The 22,128-nt window shown below is 44.0% G+C and overlaps 1 protein-coding gene across 1 annotated transcript in view; it reads left to right on the forward strand.

The window, feature by feature from the left end:
• nlrc3l1 (NLR family, CARD domain containing 3-like 1) overlaps positions 1-22,128 on the forward strand; it is a 28,054-nt gene that overhangs the window by 3,101 nt on the left and 2,825 nt on the right. The window contains exons 3-5 of the mRNA XM_060936188.1: positions 14,902-15,075; positions 15,180-15,282; positions 19,934-20,174. Of these exons, the coding sequence (XP_060792171.1) occupies positions 14,902-15,075; positions 15,180-15,282; positions 19,934-20,174 (518 nt within the window). The remainder of the gene's footprint in view (positions 1-14,901; positions 15,076-15,179; positions 15,283-19,933; positions 20,175-22,128) is intronic.

Raw genomic sequence — 22,128 nt, forward strand, 5'->3', positions numbered from 1 at the left:
TTTTTAGAGGAGGCTGAGCCTCCCTCGTTGTCTTAGAGCAATCGCCCGTGATGTAGGACCAGATTTCCTGAGTCGAAAACCGGGACACTTTGCGCGTGACCGTGACACTCGTGCACGCACACGCGTTTTGATGTAAACATGCGCCGGCTCAAACCATGGCTCAGACAGGTGCTTTTATCATTTTGTAGAAGCTCACTTTTATCAACATTTCAGAGAATAATCAAGTATTTTCTTGTTCTCTACATGTACTTCTATCACAATTCGGTTAAAGTAAGAAAATCAGACAGCAGATGTGATGATAGGGAATAGGCCAATAGCCTAAATTTCAACTGATTTATTTCACCTTTGTGAAAACGCCAAGAAAATGCATTGCTTCTATATTAACATCAACATTTTATGTGATTAACTTTTTTTTTTAAACAATAGGCTATGCATTGTAACAGGAACGAGTGCATGAGCCTAATCGTTGTCACCTCTGAACCTTTACCCAAAATGCCTCTGTTTAATCTTAACCAGTGTAGGCTATTAACTGTTTTGAAAACGTGAACCCTGAGTTGACAACAGCATCAAACAAGTCAAGACAATCTGTGATACAGATGAAAGACAACAAAAAATGTTTCAGAAACACAGCCACCCACCCTAAAGAAGATGCCATTTTACTGCATATACACTACCGTTCAAAAGTTTGGGGTCACCCAGACAATTTTGTTTTCCATGAAAAGTCACACTTTTATTTCCCACCATAAGTTGTAAAATCTCATCTCATTATCTCTAGCCGCTTTATCCTTCTACAGGGTCGCAGGCAAGCTGGAGCCTATCCCAGCTGACTACGGGCGAAAGGCGGGGTACACCCTGGACAAGTCGCCAGGTCATCACAGGGCTGACACATAGACACAGACAACCATTCACACTCACATTCACACCTACGGTCAATTTAGAATCACCAGTTAACCTAACCTGCATGTCTTTGGACTGTGGGGGAAACCGGAGCACCCGGAGGAAACCCACGCGGACACGGGGAGAACATGCAAACTCCGCACAGAAAGGCCCTCGCCAGCCCCGGGGCTCGAACCCAGGACCTTCTTGCTGTGAGGCGACAGCGCTAACCACTACACCACCGTGCCGCCTAAGTTGTAAAAATGAATAGAAAATATAGTCAAGACATTTTTCTGGCCATTTTGAGCATTTAATCGACCCCACAAATGTGATGCTCCAGAAACTCAATCTGCTCAAAGGAAGGTCAGTTTTATAGCTTCTCTAAAGAGCTCAACTGTTTTCAGCTGTGCTAACATGATTGTACAAGGGTTTTCTAATCATCCATTAGCCTTCTGAGGCAATGAGCAAACACATTGTACCATTAGAACACTGGAGTGAGAGTTGCTGGAAATGGGCCTCTATACACCTATGGAGATATTGCACCAAAAACCAGACGTTTGCAGCTAGAATAGTCATTTACCACATTAGCAATGTATAGAGTGTATTTCTGATTAGTTTAAAGTGATCTTCATTGAAAAGAACAGTGCTTTTCTTTCAAAAATAAGGACATTTCAAAGTGACCCCAAACTTTTGAACGGTAGTGTACAGGTAGTCGTCGACTTACGACTGCGTTTGGTTACAACTGACTGGTCGTAAACCGATCTGGTCGTAAGTCTATTGTGATGTGTAATGATATTGTAATCATCTTAAAGTCTTATTTTATCAACATTTTCTTATTTCATTACCTTGGCTTTTTATCAAACTATCGCTCTTTCATCCACCTGTATCAGTTTTTGATTATAAATAAATTGCAAACACATCATTTCAACAACACAATCGTTTTAATTACATTTTTTTAGCTGAACAGTTGAAAACTAACTTTTCATTTTGGACATTGGACACAGAACAGTGTAACAGAACAGAAAAGTGAAAGTTACTTTGATTACCAGCACAAGATCTGGTTAAGCCGTATGCACGCTGTAGCTCGCTCGTTGTTTGTCCAGCAAAACACTGGACACATAATAGAAGAGGCTGGATGCAGTGTTGCCAGATTGGGCAGTTTTAAGTGCATTTTGGCTGGTTTTGAACATATTTTGGGCTGGAAACCGTCAGCAGTATCTGACAACGCTGGCTGGATGCTGGGTGCTGCCGGGAGCTGGGGCGGAAACTGTCGTATGCTCAGCTGGGAAACACTTGCTAGTCATAACCAGATGGTCGTAAAGTCGATCGGTCGTAAGTCGCATAGGTCGTAAGTCGACGACTACCTGTATTTACATGATGAGTGAATTTGCTCCAGTAGCGCTTTATTGCCCGAGAGCCTGCTGTGAAACTGCGGGCAAGTATCGTCGAAATTGGCCCGGGTAATGAGCAAGGCTTTGAGAGTAGGCACGGTTATGCGATTACTCTCGTCAGTCCAGGTGTTGCTCATGAGTGAAAATATTCGCTCAACTGGAGCCATGGTTCTCGACCGGAAAAAGGTGGCTTGCCCTCTCCAGGTTTGTGGAGAAGTCCTGCCTCAAGTGGAGGAGTTTAAGTATCTCGGGATCTTGTTCACGAGTGAGGGAAGGATGGAGCGTGAGATCGACAGGCGGATCGGTGCAGCCTCCGCAGTGATGCAGTCGCTTTACCGGTCCGTCGTGGTGAAGAAGGAGCTGAGCCAAAAGGCGAAGCTCTCAATTTACTGGTCGATCTACGTTCCGACTCTCACCTATGGTCATGAGCTTTGGGTAATGACTGAAAGAACAAGATCGCGGATACAAGCGGCCAAAATGAGTTTCCTTCGCAGGGTGGCTGGGCCCTCCCTTAGAGAGAGGGTGAGAAGCACAGTCACTCGGAAGGAGCTCGGAGTAGAGCCGCTGCTCCTCCACATCGAGAGGAATCAGCTGAGGTGACTCGGGCATCTTTTTCGGATGCCTCCTGGATGCCTCCCTGGGGAGGTGTTCCAGGCATGTCCCCCCGGGAGGAGGCCCCGGGGAAGACCCAGGACACGCTGGAGGGACTATGTCTCTCGGCTGGCCTGGGAACGCCTCGGTGTTCTTCCCGAGGAGCTGGCCGAGGTGTCTGGGGAAAGGGAAGTTTGGGCTTCCATGCTCAGACTGCTGCCTTCGCGACCCGGGCCCGGATAAAGCAGAAGAAGACGAGACGAGACTGGAGCATTGGTGCCAGGTAGGCACATGGCAAAGCTAGCTGACATTGCTGTAAGGAATCTCCCTACTCTTGAAGTGCGCGAACATCTCCGCCCAGCGCTCATCCGTTCGGCATTGTTGCGCAGTAGTTGACAGTCGCTAGCGAAAAAAAACATTATAACATGGCCTCTATATTGCAACATTGTACAAATAGATACATTGTAAGGTTGACTGCGCACACACGCACATTGATGCTGAATTGCTAGAAGCTTTATTGACATCTCGTTGGCTATATATGATAGCTGTAACCGGGACAGTTTGTTAGTGTTTGGTGTAAACCGGGACATTTCAGCGTCCCGACGGACTTTTGTCGGGACTGGGGACATGCAGCTCAAAATCGGGACTGTCCTGGTCAAACCGGGACGTCTGGTCATGTTACGTAATATGCCTAGCTATTTGCATATTAATTAGTCTGCTATGAACTTTTGCATATCAAAACACGAAGGAAGAATTTCTGGGGACTGTAGAAAAAATATATAAAAGACGTTTTTCTTATAGAAATAAATCGTCTTTGGTCATGGCATCACAAACTGTTTATGAATTTACAAAATACTACTATCATTTCTATCAAGAACGAATAATAAAAGTGGTCAGCACTGTCGCCTCACAGCAAGAAGGTTCTGGGTTCGAGCCCAGCAGCCGGCGAGGGCCTTTCTGTATGGAGTTTGCATGTTCTCTCCGTGTCTGCATGGGTGTCCTCTGGGTGCTCCGGTTTCCCCTACAGTCCAAAGACATGCAGGTTAGGCTAATTGGTGGCTCTAAATTGACCGTAGGTGTGAATGTGAGTGTGAATAGTTGTTTGTCTCTGTTGTCAGCCCTGCGATGACCTGGCGACTTGTCCAGGGTGTACCGCACCTCTCGCCCATAGTCAGCTGGGATAGGCTCCAGCTTGCCTGCGACCCTATAGATGGATTGTACCTTTTGGGGTACAATGGCTTGTCACTTGAGCAGTACCCTCTAAGGCAGCCTTTCTCAACCGGGGTGCCGTCAAAAAATTATATATTCTAACATTGAAAGAAATAAAATGAATTAAAATTCCAAAAAACGATAGTTACACTAATGCAGATCATTGCCGCCTCATGCATCATCAAAATTTGTCTCACGGCCCCCTTTCCCATGTCACAACGTCACTGCTGGGGTCAGCATATAGTCAGCGCGACTGCGTATATTTTATACGGGGGTGCCTTGAGAATTTGCATACTTCTGAAGGGTGCTGTGACTGAAAAAAGGTTGAGAAACGCTGCTCTAAGGTACTTATTTGTACCCTTTATATACTGCTTAGGAACATTTATCCATCCATTATCTGTAGCCACTTATCCTTACCCAACTTCATTACTTAAAGCATATACGCAGAACCATGGCCTCACTTTTTGTTTATAAATGCCTTGAGACCTTAAGAATGGCACAGGAAGAGTTTTAAGCGTTAACAATAAATCTATTATAGTAATTTTTACGATTAAAGTGATTCATATAGGTAGCGGTCTGAGTGAATGACCTTGACGTCCGTAAGGTCAGAGCTGGAAGTTTATCGGTTTCATTGCCATTTCTGCTATACTAAAACACAGAGCTGACTGCAACTCTGATCCTCCATTTTGAGCTAATTGATTGCCATGCCACGTAGATGTGATAGTAACACGACAGAAGGTGGATTTACATTGCATTCATGGCCCAAGAATGTTCAAACTGCAAAGATTTGGACACGTTTTGCAAGAAGTTCACGGGCACATTAGGTGCCTACGAAGTGATCTCTCCTCTGCTCTGCACATTTTACTGAAGACTCGTACGAGACCTCTGATCTGTTGAGGAGCGTTGGCTATAAGCCTGTATTGAAAGAGGGTGCAGTATCAACAATTAAAGAAAAAGAAAACAAGAAAAGGAAAGTATTTATTTTATTTTTTAAAATGAGTTCAGTTGCACCAGTTCTCCCGGAGTGAGCCGAGGGCTGTTGGTAAAACCCGGAACGGGATGGGATGGGACATATCGCTCGGGCAGTGACCTCCCCGCGGTTGTTGCTAAAACTGGTGACATCCCATTCCGTCCCGGGTTTTAGTAATTGCCTGAGCCGAGCAGTAATGGCGGAGTACTCCGTATGGAGAGAATGAGTGGAGCAGCCGTCTGATTTTCTCCGCTGGATATTGCTGCCATCTCGCCCTTATGTGGAAGAAGTGAATGAATGGACAACTCAACAAACAACTGAAAGTCAGATTGTTTCAAAACAATCGGCCACAAGATCGGCCTTCAAGAAGCGAGAACACAGATGGGTAAGCTCCGACTCTGATTTGGATAAAAAAAAAACCAACAACAAAACAACACGTTGTTTACCTGCATTTAGATTAATACATGTAACTTGTATTGTGTGTATAGATTGGATTAGATAAAACTTTATTGATCCCTTTGGGTGGGTTCCCTCAGGGAAATTAAGATTCCAGCAGCATCATTACAGATAAACAGAAAAAATAAATGGAGAAAACTTCTAGATAAATTAAAATAAATTATTTACGTATACAAATAAAAAAAGAATAAGATATGGGGAAGGAGGGGGAAAGGGGGGCGGCGGCAGGAGAGATATTGCACTTTTATATTGCACATTATATTGCACATTGTCCAGTATTGCTTATTGTTAGGCTAGGCTACTGCTCCTTTCCATCCTCTGTCCTCCTGTTACCCCTCCTCCCCCCCAGAGAGGAGTTGTACAGTCTGATGGCGTGAGAGACAAAGGAGTTTTTAAGTCTGTTCGTCCTGCACTTGGGAAGGAGCATTCTGTCACTGAACAGGCTCCTCTGGTTGCTGATGACGGTGTGCAGAGGGTGACTGGCATCGTCCATGATGTTCAATAGTTTGTCCATAGATCTCTTTTCTGCTACCGTCACCAGAGAGTCCAGCTTCATGCCGACCACAGAGCCGGCCCGCCTGATCGGTTTGTCCAGCCTGGATGTGTCCTTCTTGGATGTGCTGCCCCCCCCAGCACACCACGGTGTAAAACAGGACACTGGCGACCACAGACTGATAGAACATCCACAGGAGTTTCCTGCAGATGTTAAAGGACCGCAGTCTCCTAAGGAAGTATAGCCTGCTCTGTCCCTTCCTGTATAAGTGATTGGTGTTGCAAGTCCAGTCCAGCTTGCTGTCCAGCCACAGCCCGAGGTACTTGTAGGAATCCACAGCCTCCACCTCGACTCCCTCAATCAGAACTGGTCGTGACCTTGGTCTGGACCTCCCAAAGTCAATGACCAGCTCCTTGGTCTTCGAGATGTTGAGCTGCAGATGGTTCCTGTTGCACCACACAGCAAAGTCCCTCACCAGGCTCCTATACTCCTCCTCTCTGTCGTCACTGATACACCCAACGATGGCTGTGTCATTGGCAAACTTCTGAATGTGACACAGCTCCGAGTTGTAGCAGAAGTCCGCGGTGTACAGGGTGAAGAGAAGAGGGGCCAGCACCGTGCCCTGGGGTGCTCCAGTGCTGCTAATCACAGTGTCAGATGTGATATCCTTCAGCCTGACGTACTGCGGCCTGTCAGTGAGGTAGCTGGAGATCCAGGTGACCAGGCAGGGGTCTACTCGCATCCTGTTCAGTTTGTCCTGAAGCAATAGGGGCTGGATGGTGTTGAAGGCACTCGAGAAGTCCAAGAAGAGGATCCTCACTGTGCCATTTCCCTTATCCAGATGCGAGTGGGCTCGGTGTAGCAGGTAGAGGATGGCGTCTTCCACACCAACACCTGCCCGGTATGCAAACTGCAGACAGTCCTGGGCATGTTGTATCTGGGGTCTGAGGAGGCTGAGGAAGAGCCGCTCCAACGTCTTCATCAGATGTGAAGTGAGTGCCACCGGTCGGAAGTCGTTCAGCTCGCTGGGCCGATTCTTTTTGGGAACTGGAACGATACATGATGTCTTCCAGAGGGTTGGCACTCTCCCCAGCTGCAGGCTGAGGTTGAAGATGCGTTGGAGTGGTTCACCCAGTTCAGCAGCGCAGGTCTTCAGTAGTCGGGGACACACCTTGTCCGGGCCTGCTGCTTTCCTGGGGTGAAGCTTCCTCAGTTGACCTCTGACCTGGTCTGCAGTAAAAGTTTAAGTTTAAGTTACCGGTATAAGATTATTTAATTTGCTTCAGAATGTGATTGTCTCAGTTCATCTGATTATTTAATTAGCCTTTTACGTTTTATCAGTGAAAATGCCTGCATGTACATGTATGTTCCATAAGTTATAACACCCATCCTGTTTTAATGAGAGTCAACCCACAATCAATGAAGTCAAATCAGTCTTAGTTGAGGAAGTCGGTGACGGTATTTCTTACTTTCACCATAAATTTTTATTTATATGACTTTGGTCTATGGCTGTAAAAGGCGTCGGCCTTAAAACCAGTTACCGCAGTGACGTCACGCACTCAGGGCTGGCTGGCTCAGCGGGGCAGCTCCAATGCCAACTTTGCGGTCGATTTTAACTCTCAAAAAAATATATATATATATTTTTTTTTTATTCCCATTTATGCAGCATACAAGAGTCAAGGATGGAGATACTATCCACACAGAAATTTATTTAAAAATAAAGGTTCTGCGTATCTCCTTTAAGTCAAAGTACAGATCCCACTGGTCAAATGTGACTCTGATACAAGTGAAAGTTCTCCAGTCAAATTTTTACTTAAGTTAAAGTATCGAAGTACTTGCTTTTAAAATAGGGTGACCAGATTTCCCTAGTCTGAAACCGGGACACTTTTGCGCGCGACCATGCTCGTGCTCGCACACCTTTTTTTTACGTAAACGTGACACTCAGAGAGGTGCTCTTATCATTTTGTTGAAGCTCACATTTATCAACATCTCACATGAAATAAAACAAACAGGCATTTTGTTATCTAGTAGCATAGTGGTATACAGATCAGTTAAATTATGGTCAGACAACAGATTTTGTAATGGCTGAGAATAGGCCAGGCTATGTCCATAGGCCAAATTTAAACTGATTTATTTCACCTGTTTGTGAGAACACCAAGAAGAATGCATATGCACATGTAGGCTATATCTCTAAAATTGTATGCACTATAGCATGAACTTAAAAAATAGATATGTGACCTCAACATAGCCGAGGTCAGAATCAACCTTACTAACCATTCCCCACAACTGAATGAATAAAGCAAGAAGATGTGTACAAAAGTGAACACTTTAATGGAAGGTGCAACAAGCTGTTCAATATAGCCAAACTGTCAGAATGGTATGTTAAACAGAAACAAAAAAGAGACAAGTGATTTGAGAATATATATACGGAAGCCGAGAGAGGCCCTTCATATAATCCTTTTTTGTATTCACCTTGTTATCCCGAGATAACGACATAATTAATTCAGGATCTCAAGAAAACAACACAACTAATTCGAGATCTCGAGAAACCAAAACCATTATTTCGAGATCTTGAGAAAACAAAACAATTATTCCATGATCTTGAGTAAACAGCTGAGAAATGGTTCATTCAGGTGCGCCAAGAGACTTGTGATATGCTGACTTTGGGGCTATTTCTCATTCTGTATAGACGCAACTTTGGTCATTAGAATGTCTGGAATAATCGATCACCTAATAAGGCAATATTTTGATCAGGGGTTGACACAGGGAGAGATTGCATTAAGTCTTTTAATAAGGGATAATTTCAAAATTAGTCCGCGGCACCTCCGCAGAAGACTGGCCCGGCTTCGTCTCTACCGACGGAGATACAGTGATCCAGCTTGAAATAATTTTGTTTTCTCAAGATCTCGAAATAACAGTTTTATTTTCTCGAGATCTCGAATTGTGTTGTTTTCTCGAGATCCTGAATTAATTATGTCGTTATCTCGGGATAACAAGGTGAATAAAAAAAGATTATATGAAGGGCCTCTCTCAGCAATAAAGGAGGAGAGGGTCGACAGCCCGAGGAAAGCCCCCACAGGAGCGCACAGCATTTGCGACATAGGCTGCCCAACTCAGTACAAGAACAAAGCACTTGCAGTGTGTGCAGTAGGCTTCGTGCGCATTGTTCTGCACCTCTCGGAGGAAGGGGTAGGTGCCCTGTAAATCTTTGAAAAAGGTACATTTTCTTTTCGCCATAATTGCTGCGGCATTACTGCTGCTAGACAAAGAACATTCGCGCCAGTTAATGTTTATTTTATTGTTGCATGGCAACCCGTTCTGTTGTCTGGAATAATGCGGCTAAATAAACACCCATGCCACAGGGCCAGAGTAGTCTGGTTAACACCAGACCATATCACAAGTGAAATATGGTCTGGAATCCGCCTATTGAATTTCTTGTAGGGGAGGTGTGGTTTACGATTGTCAACGGCTGTTTATTGGACGTTGCGAATGTCTATCATTTGGCGTATACATAGCCCATGGCCAATCATGGCAGTTGTACCCGGTGACGTAGTTAGAGCGATGAAGAAGATGAGGCGAAGAAGAGAAGGAAAGAGAAAGAGAAGGCAAAACAAAAATAGACTGTAACACCAAACGCTGTTCTTTTTTTAAAACAAACTTTCGCTCTAAACTATTCAGAACAGTGTCTAAAGCTTGATCGAAAGTTTGGTTCGTATCGCTCGCCGCCATGTTAAATGTGATCCGTAAACAGTCCCAAATAAACTACAAGCTTCCGTTTGTCGAGTAGTACGTGTCACCGTCTTTCCACCCCTCCCCACTCTCTGATTGGCTCCCTAACTCAGGCGAGCCTTTAGACCATAGTTTCCATGCTGTCTTTCAGATCGGAACGATTGTGCAAAGCAGCATGGGATTTCCCAGGCTAGGGCCAGGGGGCAGTAACCAGGAAAGTTTGCGATTCCTGTCAATTCATCAAAATAGTAAATGCAGACATTTCTCCGCTAATGATTCGCACGCTGCTCAGTCGCAAACGTCGCGAGTGGTGAAAACCGGGACATATCCGTGTCCTGACAGACTTTTGTCGGGACTCGGGACACACAACCCCAAATCGGGACTGTCCCGGTAAAATCGGGAGGTCTGGTCACCCTATTTTAAAAATACTTAAGTATTAAAAGTACATTTTCTGTCAACACATTGTTGTATTATTGCCACAATGTTTACAAAACCTCATGCCTCTGAAGCGACTGACTGGATTATTTTGTGAATTCACAAAATGAACGCATGCTGTGCCATCATGGTGGTTTAATGTTAAGCTAGTTAGTCAGTGAACCTCCACCTGACATGCTAGCAAACGCTTTTCAAACTCAAAATCATATTGGGTAGCTAACATTACTAGAAAAGAAAGATTTCTACATTTTGTTTATTTGGCAAGATTATGCTAAAACATATTTTTGAAAGGACTTCAGATAAGTTAATGTTATTCATGTTAGCGTAACTCTGTTTTTACATGCTAACTAACAGTGTCCAAGCTCTGTGTTAACGTTAGCCGTGGAGAAGGCAATGGCAACTTGGCGGGCAAATCCATAAAGAGTCATTTGACTAACCAGACTGTACAGCTATTGCAACGTTATCGCTAGCTATAAAAGCACAGACAACTTCATCGCAAGCTTTCTCTTGGAATAAAATGTTTACATACCTCGATATGCTCCCGCAGGTTGGACGGCAAGTTTTTGTAGGCCGTGATGTGGTTCGTTTTAGGCAAACAAAGCAAACATTTAAAACAAAATAAGTCTTTATTCCTTTCAGAAAACTGAAACATGGGTTCTAGGTATGGCCATGAGTGCATACATTCCCGGGAAGAACCGCCTCCTTCCATTCTGCCATCAACTGATCAAGTTTTTACTTCTTCCTACTCCTTTTCGAACATGTTTAAGTTCATTTTAATAATTATTATTAGTTAATTAGTAGTAAAATTAGTTGTTTTTTTATATATATATACACTATATATATATATATTCTTTTATTTATTTTCTTTATTCGGCAGCACGGTGGTGTAGTGGTTAGCACTGTCGCCTCACAGCAAGAAGGTCCTGGGTTCGAGCCCCGGGGCCGGTGAGGGCCTTTCTGTGCGGAGTTTGCATGTTCTCCCCGTGTCCGCGTGGGTTTCCTCCGGGTGCTCCGGTTTCCCCCACAGTCCAAAGACATGCAGGTTAGGTTAACTGGTGACTCTAAATTGACCGTAGGTGTGAATGTGAGTGTGAATGGTTGTCTGTGTCTATGTGTCAGCCCTGTGATGACCTGGCGACTTGTCCAGGGTGTACCCCGCCTTTCGCCCGTAGTCAGCTGGGATAGGCTCCAGCTTGCCTGCAACCCTGTAGAACAGGATAAAGCGGCTAGAGATGATGAGATGAGGTGAGATGAGATGAGATGAGATTTTCTTTATTCTATGATTATGGTTATTTAGTTTGTTTGGTTTTGATTTTACTGTTCACTGTTCACACGTGTTCGAAATAAAGATTTCAATTCAATTAAATTCAAACTGATCGTGTTAAATAATGCTGCTGAGAAATCACTGAACTTGATTTTATACAGTCTATGGATGTGACGTGACCCTGATTACTGATCGGCTCTCAGTGTCACCTGTGATAAAACCAATCACATTTTAGAAAAGAAAAAAAACCCATCCACTTTCAAAGCTGCTTCATAGTAACGAGTAACGAGGACCTTGATAGAAATGTAGTGGAGTAAAAAGTACGATATTTATCTTTCAAATGTAGTGAAGTTAAAGTCATAAGTTGCCAAAAAAAAAATTTAAGTAAAGTATAGATACTCAAAAAGTGTACTTAAGTACAGTACTCAAGTAAATGTACTCCGTTACTGTCCACCTCTGCAGTTCAAAGACATGTGGTTAGGGTAACATGGGATGGCCTTGGGCTGAAGTGCCCAAGAGTGGTGGCGCGCATGTACACAACGGCTTTGCTCTCCTATAATGAACTAAATTTCGTTGTACAATTATGCAGTGACAATAAAGGCATTCTAAAATGAAGCAGTGGTTTTGAGTAGTTGGGAAACAAGGTCAAAGTCAAGGCTTTGTGCAGGGTGTAGTGGTTAGCACTGTCGCCTCACAGCAAGAAGGTTCTGGGTTCGAGCCCAGTAGCCAGTAGGCTACCCCGTGTCTGTGTGGGTTTCCTCCGGGTGCTCTGGTTTTCCCCACAGTTCAAAGACGTGGTTAAGTTAACATGGGGCAAGGCACCTAACCCCCAACTGCTCCCCGAGTGCTGTAGCATAGCTGCCCACTGCTCTGGGTACGTGTTCATTGCTCATTTGTGTGTGTATGTGTGTGTGTTCACTGCTTCAGATGGGTTAAATTTCACTCTGTGCTTAAGTCTGTGCTTGAGTGTACGTTGTAACAAAGCCTTCTTGGCTGGAGTCTATGTACTGCTACTACTATTTTATTGTCATTTCAACCACAGTTGGTACAGTACACAGTTAAAACGAAACAACATTTCTCCAGGACCATGGTGCTACATTAAACATCACAGGACCACAAATCTACAAGTGCAACATGAGTGACATTACAGACAATAAACTACCCATAATATAAAGCGCAGACATCGACAACATAAAGTACAAACAACAAGGACAGTGCAAAAACAACAACTAGCACAACAACAGTACTTTGCCAACCAGTATCTGTTACTCTCACGCACGCCGTCAACTCTTGCTGTTGAGCATTGATAATGGCTCTCCAAAAACGCTTATCCTTCATAACCTGTTAGGGTGTTTTCACACTTGGTCCCTTTCAGCCATCTAACCGAACTCAGATCGATGACTCAGCATTTTTTGCGCATATGTGAACACTCCAACCGTACTCAGACCCCTTTAAAGCGAACCGAACTGAGACCACCTCAGGAGGTGGTCTCAGTACGGTTCGCTAAAAATCAGCGGTACGGATCGCCTAATCTGCGCATTGTGAACAAAAAGTGCACCAGGTTCACTTCGCCTTTTTCACTGTAGTTTAACCTTCTTCGTTTGCCGTAGTTGGTCACGTGACCGTAGCAGGGAAACTCAACTTCCTTTTGGAACTTACCACAGCCACTTTACAGTTCTCTGAACTTATGGCCCTTTTCCACTACCCTTTTTCAGCTCACTTCAGCCCAACACGGCTCGCGTTTCGACTATCTAAGAGCAGCACGACTCCGCTCGCTTCAGCCCTGCTCAGCCCCCAAAACTCGCACGGTTTTGGAGTGGGGCTGAAGCGAGCCAAACCGAGCTGAGTGAGGCTAGGGGCGTGAGGAGACACTCCCCTGTGCACTGATTGGTGAGGAGGAGTGTCCTCACACGCCCACACACGCCCCGCGAGCACGCTGGGATCTGTAAACACCGCAAACCCGGAAGAAGAAGAATTACGAATTACGAGAATTTCTGAAGCCTTATGCGCCTCGCCTCATCTATACGCTCTTGCCAGTATCTGTTGGCGTTGTCGGTGACAACAAGCCACAGCACCAAGACCAGCAACACTAACGACTCCATGTCCTCCATGTTTATTGTTTACTATCCGGGTCGTGAGACTACCGCTTAAAAGGTCACTGATGTCACTGTTTGCGCCGCCTAACGACATCACCTGACGTCCACCCACTTTCGCTAACTCCACCCAATGTGTCCACCCACTTCCAGCCAGCATGGTTCAGCGCGGTTGTAGTCGAAATGCAACGCCAACAGCCCCGCTCAGCTCGACTCAGCCCAACTCAGCATGGCACGGCTCAGCCCAACTCAGCCGCGTTGGTAGTAGAAAAGCGGCATTACTGACTGATGAGTCGGCCACAATAATATAACTATATTATAAATATATTTTATTTATATATAATATAATTTTATTTTCCTTAATCCACACTATTTTGATCAAAGAATACAGCAGGGCAAGCATGGCAGCAGACATTTTGATTCAAGAGAAAATTACCCAGAATTCCGTGCACTGGGGGTCTGAGGGCTCTAGAGGACCTGGTGTGAACAGAAAGAGGACTGAGGCCCCATCAAAGCTTAACTGGACCAGAAAGAGAACCCAGTCCTCTTTGTAATAAATTCACAGTGTGAACACAAAAAGAACTGAGTTCTTTTTCTGTTGGTCCACTTTTTGGTCCACTTAAAGAGGACTGAGTCTGGTTCCTTTAAAGGGGACCAGGTGTGGAAACACCCTTAGTGATAATGTGCAGAAAGTTGAGTGTGCGTATTGAGGTAGTATATGTAAAAAAGGAATAATTAAATGTAAACAATGTAAAATTGATAGTGCATTATTGTTCAGTGTGCAAAGTAAACAGTGGGAGTGGTGTGCTCAACAGTCCGTGTGTATCAGTCCAGTCCCTCAGAGTTGAGAAGTCTGACGGTATGTGGAAAGAAACTGTTACAAAGCCTGGCTGTGAAAGCCCAAATGCTTCGGTACCTTTGTCCAGATGGCAGGAGGGTCAAGAGGGTGAACAGACACAAAGGAAACGATAAAGGAGGGTGAATAGATACAAAGGGAACGATAACGGATGAAATAACTCATTTTTAGTACTTGTAAATGTAGCTCAGAAATGCAAATTCCTCACCTTTCGCCATTTTGAGATCACCACCGAGAGTTGTGCAGATGTGAGGAGAAAATGCTTTGGTGTGTGTGTGGGGGGGGTTAATTAGTGGAATTTCTTGCCTTCTTAATGCATTTGAGATCACAGTAAAAGTAAATAGCCCTATTCCATCACTGTAGTAATCCATATTATGTCAAGAACCACTCAACTAAGTAAAGAGAAACGACATCCATCATTACTTTAATACATGAAGTGTGTCTTAATTAATAAAAATAAAGAAAATCCACTGAATTAAAGATTTGGACTTGTATTGATATTTGGATGGTATCATTCTTCTGTTTCCTTTTTTCTCAGATATGACGCGGCGCGAGCTGCATCACCTGCTTCCAGTTATGAATCAATGCACAGCGATGTTCGGTCAGGAACGATGGCTGATGATCAGTGTAGGATCCAGCTGCACAGACAGGACTCTTCAGCATCAAGCTGTGGCTCTTCTTCTGGTGATGAACAGCCCAAAGAAAAAGAAATGTGAGGGCAGCTGTTTGGTTTTGCACATTTAATTTGGCTGTTATTCTCCTTGTGCTCCCTGACTCTAGGACAAAACTAATGTATATCCTTTTTTTCAAACCAAGGACAAAAGAAAAACCAAGTGCTGCTCTTCCTTTAAAGCCAGAGTTACCAGGTTATCCTAATGAGATACACTATCCTGCCCTGACTGTTGAGTTCACCTTTAAGGTGAGAGATGTTTCATCATAGCTCATTTCATTATACATGTGCGTGAACTTTTCAGCTATATGATGAGTTACATTTTTATTGTTATGGCAGTATGAGTGCCACACTAGAGATCGGTGGTAACTAAATGCTGTCAACTTTACAACCCAAGAGAACCGTAGTGTGCTCGCGCGGTGCTGTTAATAGATTAGGACCATAAAACTATGAAGACTTCATGCAAAATAATAATAGAAAACAGAAATACTGGTGAAAACCATGAAATACAATACACAAATGGTATTGCTTTTCAGAAAATGTACCACCTTGAACGCATTTCTCTTACGTCACCTGAGCTCTTTAGTGAAATACAACCAGGATTGCTTTTTAAGAACTAAATGCTCAATTTGAGTCTGAGGTAAATATGATCCACCTTTAAAAACAATACATGCTGCTGCACTGCATTTCACAGTGCGTTTACTTTTAAGATAGAAAAGCAATCACAGCAGATGAAAGAAGGTCAAATGTAAAACATACAGGGTATTGTTTTGCACTAGTGACATGCAGAAAGCATTATATACTGAATAGCAGTGTTGACTTTGTGTCAGAAGTGAATAATGGCCCTTTTCCACTACCCTTTTTCAGCTCACTTCAGCCCGACACGGCTCGCGTTTCGACTACCAAAAACCAGCACGACTCAGCTCGTTTCAGCCCTGCTTAGCCCCTAAAACTCGCACCGTTTTGGAGTGGGGCTGAAGCAAGCCAAGCCGTGCCGAGTGAGGCTGGGGGCGTGAGCAGACACTCCCCTGTGCACTGATTGGTGAGGAGGAGTGTCCTCACATGCCCACACACGCGCGCTGGGATGTGTAAACACCGCAAACCCGGAAGGAGAAGAATTACGAAAATTTCTGAAGCCTTATGCGCCTCGCCTCATCTATACGCTCTTGCCAGTATCTGTCCGCGTTGTCGGTGACAACAAGCCACAGCACCAAGACCAGCAACACTAACGACTCCATGTCCTCCATGTTTATTGTTTACTATTCGGGTCGTGAGACTACCGCTTAAAAGCTCACTGATGTCACTGTTTGCGCTGCTTAACGACATCACCTGACGTCCACCCACTTTCGCTAACTCCACCCAATGTGTCCACCCACTTCCAGCCAGCACGGTTCAGCGCGGTTGTAGTCGAAATGCAACTCCAACAGCCCCGCTCAGCCCGACTCAGCACGGCACGGCTCAGCCCGACTCAGCCGCGTTTGTAGTGGAAAAGCGGCATTAGATTACTAGTTGCATTGCAGTTCCCTTGTAGTAATACCACACTGAAAAGCAATCACTGTTCAATCACAGCCCACACTCAGGGACTTGGCTGTAATTAGACAAAGCAGGGTTCTCCACGAGGGGTTTTAGAGGTGCGGGCCACCCCCCTTAATGTGATTCCCGCCCCCGTTTAATTTCTGCCACCCCTTTACAAAAGGAAGAGACGTCCCTTTGTTTTCTTTATGACAGATAGCCTTTCTCTGTTGGAGTACCGACAACACCCGAGTGTGAAACTCATTTACCAGCAATTAGTTTAGTCAGTCTGACGATTATAGTCTAAGAAAAGCGTTTCACACTTCGGCGTTTTTGACACATTGTTCTTCAGGGCTGTGAAATTTCCGCGGATTCGCAGAATTCCGCGGATTCTGTCGCGAAAAATATCTTCACAAAACGTCTATTTTTGCATTAAAAATCATTGAGGGGGTGGGGGTCTAGTCGGTTTTAATCGCCTTGCACGAGACTGGCGGCTCAATACAGCCGGACTCGCGGAGTTTTATGCCAGCTGAGCGTGGAACACGTCTTGACTGCGACTCAGGAGTGCATGACAGAGCTAAAAATAGCTATTGCGTGACCTGGCACCGCGTACGTGAATTTCACCGACGAACGACATTACAATACTTCCTATTTTTACGACATTACAACGAATGCTTTGCGGCATTCGCGCCAACTTCTGTCTTTCCTGTCTTGGAAATTCGCTTTCTAAATACTATAGAACTAATAACTAATAGCCTTACAGAAAGATGAATTGAAAGAAATAGCTGGGAGTGATGCAAAGAGGAATAGAAGGAGCCAGAAGTAAAAGAAAAGATGTAAATAATATATTGGATAAGAAACATTAGTTTTTTTAAACTTTTGCTCTGTAGACAGACATTGTGACAGATTCTTGGAAAAAGCCAGGACATAATACAAGAATTAAGTGTAATTTGGAAGACAACAGGTATCTCTCACTTAAATATTGAGCATGATTTTTCACAAAGTCATTTTGAAAGGCCTATCAAAGTTTTCTTTTATTAACATTTCTTTAAATTGTTATTTACACATTTTTTTTAACTTTTATTTTGATTAAGGGGCGGCACGGTGGTGTAGTGGTTAGCGCTGTCGCCTCACAGCAAGAAGGTCCTGGGTTCGAGCCCCGGGGCCGGCGAGGGCCTTTCTGTGTGGAGTTTGCATGTTCTCCCCGTGTCCACGTGGGTTTCCTCCGGGTGCTCCGGTTTCCCCCACAGTCCAAAGACATGCAGGTTAGGTTAACTGGTGACTCTAAATTGACCGTAGGTGTGAATGTGAATGGTTGTCTGTGTCTATGTGTCAGCCCTGTGATGACCTGGCGACTTGTCCAGGGTGTACCCCGCCTTTCGCCCGTAGTCAGCTGGGATAGGCTCCAGCTTGCCTGCGACCCTGTAGAAGGATAAAGCGGCTACAGATAATGAGATGAGATGAGATTTTGATTAAGAGATAAAATACATAGGCACTTATTAGATATTTCAAGGTATTTTACATGGATCTTTCATTTTAAAAGAGAAAACTGTTGATAGGTATTTTATATGGCAAAATGAAGACCAAGACTAGTCAAATATTTACTTGTTGAGATCAATTTTTTACTTGCAGGAAATGCTCAGAATACACCATATAACACCTAAAATGGCTTGGTGTCTGGGGCCCTGTGGGCCCCAGACCCGCAACTTATGCTGGGGGGCTATGACCCCCCCCCCCTTTTCCTCAGATTTCTTATTTACAATTTCACAGCCCTGTTCTTGTGCCGGGAGATAACACGCCTTTATAATAACGTGTGAATCGACACCAAGTTTGAGATAACTGATTGTTATTGTCGGCAGAGAAATAAAGGATAAAAACAAAAAGTTCAAAATTGGTGAGTTTAAATTACAATGTCATTTTTCTTTATCTTCTTAGACTGTTAACTGGTGAACATGGATGGAGCAGTGTAAATATAGCCATAGAGCTGTGTAAATATAGCCATGGAGCAGTGTAAATATAGTTAAAACAACATCTTTTCAATGTACTTTACTCTCTAAAAAATTTATTTTTTCCAGTGGTGCCTGCAATTACATTTCCATTTCAAACAATGTCAGCTTTTGTGGAGCAGTGTGAATATAGTTAATACAAAAACTTTTCAGTACTTTTCTGTTCTTTTTTTGTAGTTTGCTAAATAAAAAAATATTTTTTCCAGTTCCATTTCAAACAATGTGTCTGAATATGATGTGTAAGTGTGTAATGTTTGATGTATGATGTGTTTTGTACCAGTCCAATTGATTCCTCCATTCTAAATGATTACTATTTGAGAGAATTTTATGCAAATGACATATGTAAATTTATGCACATTTGTTTCAAGGTCATCCGATTGACCCCCACCCCCCTATATTTTCAATCCGTGGAGAACCCTGCAAAGGTGTGAGAGCATCGTTTTAGAAGAGGTGTTGCAGTTCATGTACAGAAACACCCATTATAGTTTCTTATTAGCTCATTGTTAGCTCATCCGGCCGACAGGTGATGAGCTTATACCATCATGTGTTGTTCGTTGTCTGTCCGGCGTCGTCCACATTTCACAAAAAATCACTTCTCTCTCAGTTCTTCACTGATTTTTATTCTTTTTGGCAGGAAGGTAGGTCTACCTGGGGTGCATATAGCTTCTACTCAAATTTGCATAATTGCAGTTAATGAAGATATGAAGTAATTAAGCCCTAACAAGCAGTTTCCATACAAATAACTTCTCCCTCAATTTTTCACTGATTTTGATTCTTTCTGGCATGAAGGTAGGGGTACCTAGGGTGCAGGTGGTACATTTTCTGAAAAGCAATACCATTTGTGTATTGTATTTCATGGTTTTCACCAGTATTTGTTTTCTATTATTATTTTGCATGAAGTCTTCATAGTTTTGTGGTCCTAATCTATTGACAGCACCGTGCGCGCGCACACACTACGGTTTTCTTGGGTTGTAAAGTTGACAGCATTTAGTTACCACCGATCTCTAGTGTGGCACTCATATTGCCATAACAATAAAAATGTAACTCATCATATAGCTGAAAAGTTCACACACGCGCACCCTAGGTACCCCTCCGGCCCCAGATTTGATTTCTCATGGGGCCGGAGTGAGCTACGCTGTTATTGACGGTCTCGTTTCTTGTTGTTGTATTGCATTGTTGAGCCCTTAATGAAATTGGCATTTCAGAATTGCTACAAAAATAATACAAGTCAAATGATAAATGTTATTACTTTGTTATAAGAAGAGAAATAGCACTAACACAATAATATTGCTACTGTTTACCATAATACATTCAAATGATCTACGCTTGAGCCAAGCAGTCTCACCTCCATGTTTTTTTAACATTTGCTTGTCCATTTTCAGGTCCTCCAGAGCAGCCTGCAGCAACTTCCAAAAGAGAATTTTAAACGCTTTAAGAGAATCCTGTGGGAACATTACCCAAGGCTCTTTCAACATCAGCTTGACAGCTTAGACATTCTAAATGTGGTGGATACGATGTTGGAGAGCTGTGGCTTAGAGCAGTCTGTGAAGATCACAGTGGCACTCCTGAATTACATGAACCTGAAAACCATTGCTGAGCACCTGCTGGCACTGTGCAAGAGAAGTAAGCATCATAAACACTGCTGAAATAGTCACGGTTAACTCGGTCAGGCAGCCCATCAAAACAGGTGAAGATTTTGATACTAACTTAAACAACAGGGCTTTTGTTTCACTCTGAAATGGCTGAGTATTTTGAGTAAGCGCCAAATTAAGATGTTACGCGTATCTCTTTCATACTAAAGACCAGGGTAGCCTGGGCCCGCCCATCCTAAGCGTGACGCAACACGAGGGCCTGTTGCAAGCTTAGTCTGGCCAGGCAAGCTATCTCCAGCTCTTCCAAGCTCCGGAAAAATCGGGAGCCAATCAACTTTGAGCATCTCCAACGGCCCTGGGTAGAGGCGTGTTCAAGGCAGTGACGTAGTAGAACTGCGACCGGAAGCCATAGATTGTTTACAGAATCATGCTGTATTGAAAGCATTCAACGGGAAGTTCTCATTGAAAACGGAGCAAAGAGCAGCCCTGGAGGTATTTATTGAAAGGAAGGACGTTTTCGCCTTGCTCCCGACCGGCTTCGGTAAGAGTTTAATCTACCAGTTAGCCCCGCTAGTAGCCAAATCAATGGGGCTCAGCGAGAATCCTATCGTCGCGTCACCTACGTCAGAGGAAAGAGTGATGTGATTGGTTTAAGCTTCATCACAGCCTTTTCTGGCTTCGACCAGTAGCAAACTGAGGCATTTCAGGGAGGCGGGTCAACCACGGGCTCTGGGAAACGGTTGGGCTGAATATCTTGGCCAGACCAATAGCTCGTAGAGCTTTGAAGTCGCGTTAGCCAGACTAGGACTGGGGTTATTTGACCAAATGTTCAATGCTTCTTTTGTCAGTTCAAACCAAGTGAGTCATACCTCTTTGTCCTGATTGGTCAGATATTAGTCGATCGTATCGTCAGATCATCATCATCATCATCATCCTCCTCCTCCTCCAGTTGCACTGTCTGGTGTGACAGAAACCGAAGTTTCTCCTCAGAGACAATATTTTATTAATGCTGCTATACTGTGAGAAGACCTTAGCTAAATATTGCAAAAATGTTTTACGCTACGTTCACACTGCAAGGCTTAATGTTCAATTCTGATTTTTTTGTGAAATCCGATTTTTTTGTGAGGTCGTTCACATTAACAAATATATGCGACTTGTATGTGATCCTCAGTATGAACGAAAAGCGACCTAAAAGTGTTCCGCATGCGCATTGCAGGATACGACGACGTCACACGCAGTGAGCATGGCCAGTGTTTACGGAAGTAAAACCGCCCGGTTGCGGTATGAACCATCCAATCTAGCTTGAATAGCTGTATCCCCCCCAAATGGAAATCAGCTCCCTAACCTCTGCGTCCTTCCATTGAGAAGATTCAGAACCTTCACAGCCCGAAGCGTCCCTCGCATTGATGTCATGCGCAGGGGCGCAGATACGTTTTTTGAACTGGGAGGGACAAAAAACTGGGGGGGACAAAGCTGCCAGCAAACCAACCCCAACCCTGATATGCCTGTCAAACTTGTTGTTAGTAACCATAGCAACCAAGCTCGAGCTCGCAACCTGTGCAGTCTGCGCAGCTCAACCAACCGAATATCAGTCTTTGTTTTATGTGAGTTGTTGCAACTATGTATACACTGCTGTGCACCTCAATAAACCGAATGGTAATTAGTCTTTTGATTTTTCCGTGAGGTTTGCCTTATACAAAGAAAGACAGCATAGACGTTTTTTCCTCCCTATAAGTGGGGGGGACCGAATGAGGTGAATTTAAATCTGGGTGGGACGAATCCCCCCCTCTATCTGCGCCCGTGATTATGCGCCATGTTTTTGTAACTTTTTTTGAGAGACCTGCCGCCTACTTCAGCGCAGAATAGTGACGTTTGTGGCTTGTTGATGACGTGTAAGTCGGATGAATGCGACCTGGCGGTTCAGACTGAAGTCGCATATGAAAAGAGCGGATAGGAATCGGAATTAGGACCACATATCCAAACGG

This window comes from Neoarius graeffei, chromosome 12, assembly GCF_027579695.1.
Source record: "Neoarius graeffei isolate fNeoGra1 chromosome 12, fNeoGra1.pri, whole genome shotgun sequence".
NCBI lineage: Eukaryota > Metazoa > Chordata > Actinopteri > Siluriformes > Ariidae > Neoarius > Neoarius graeffei.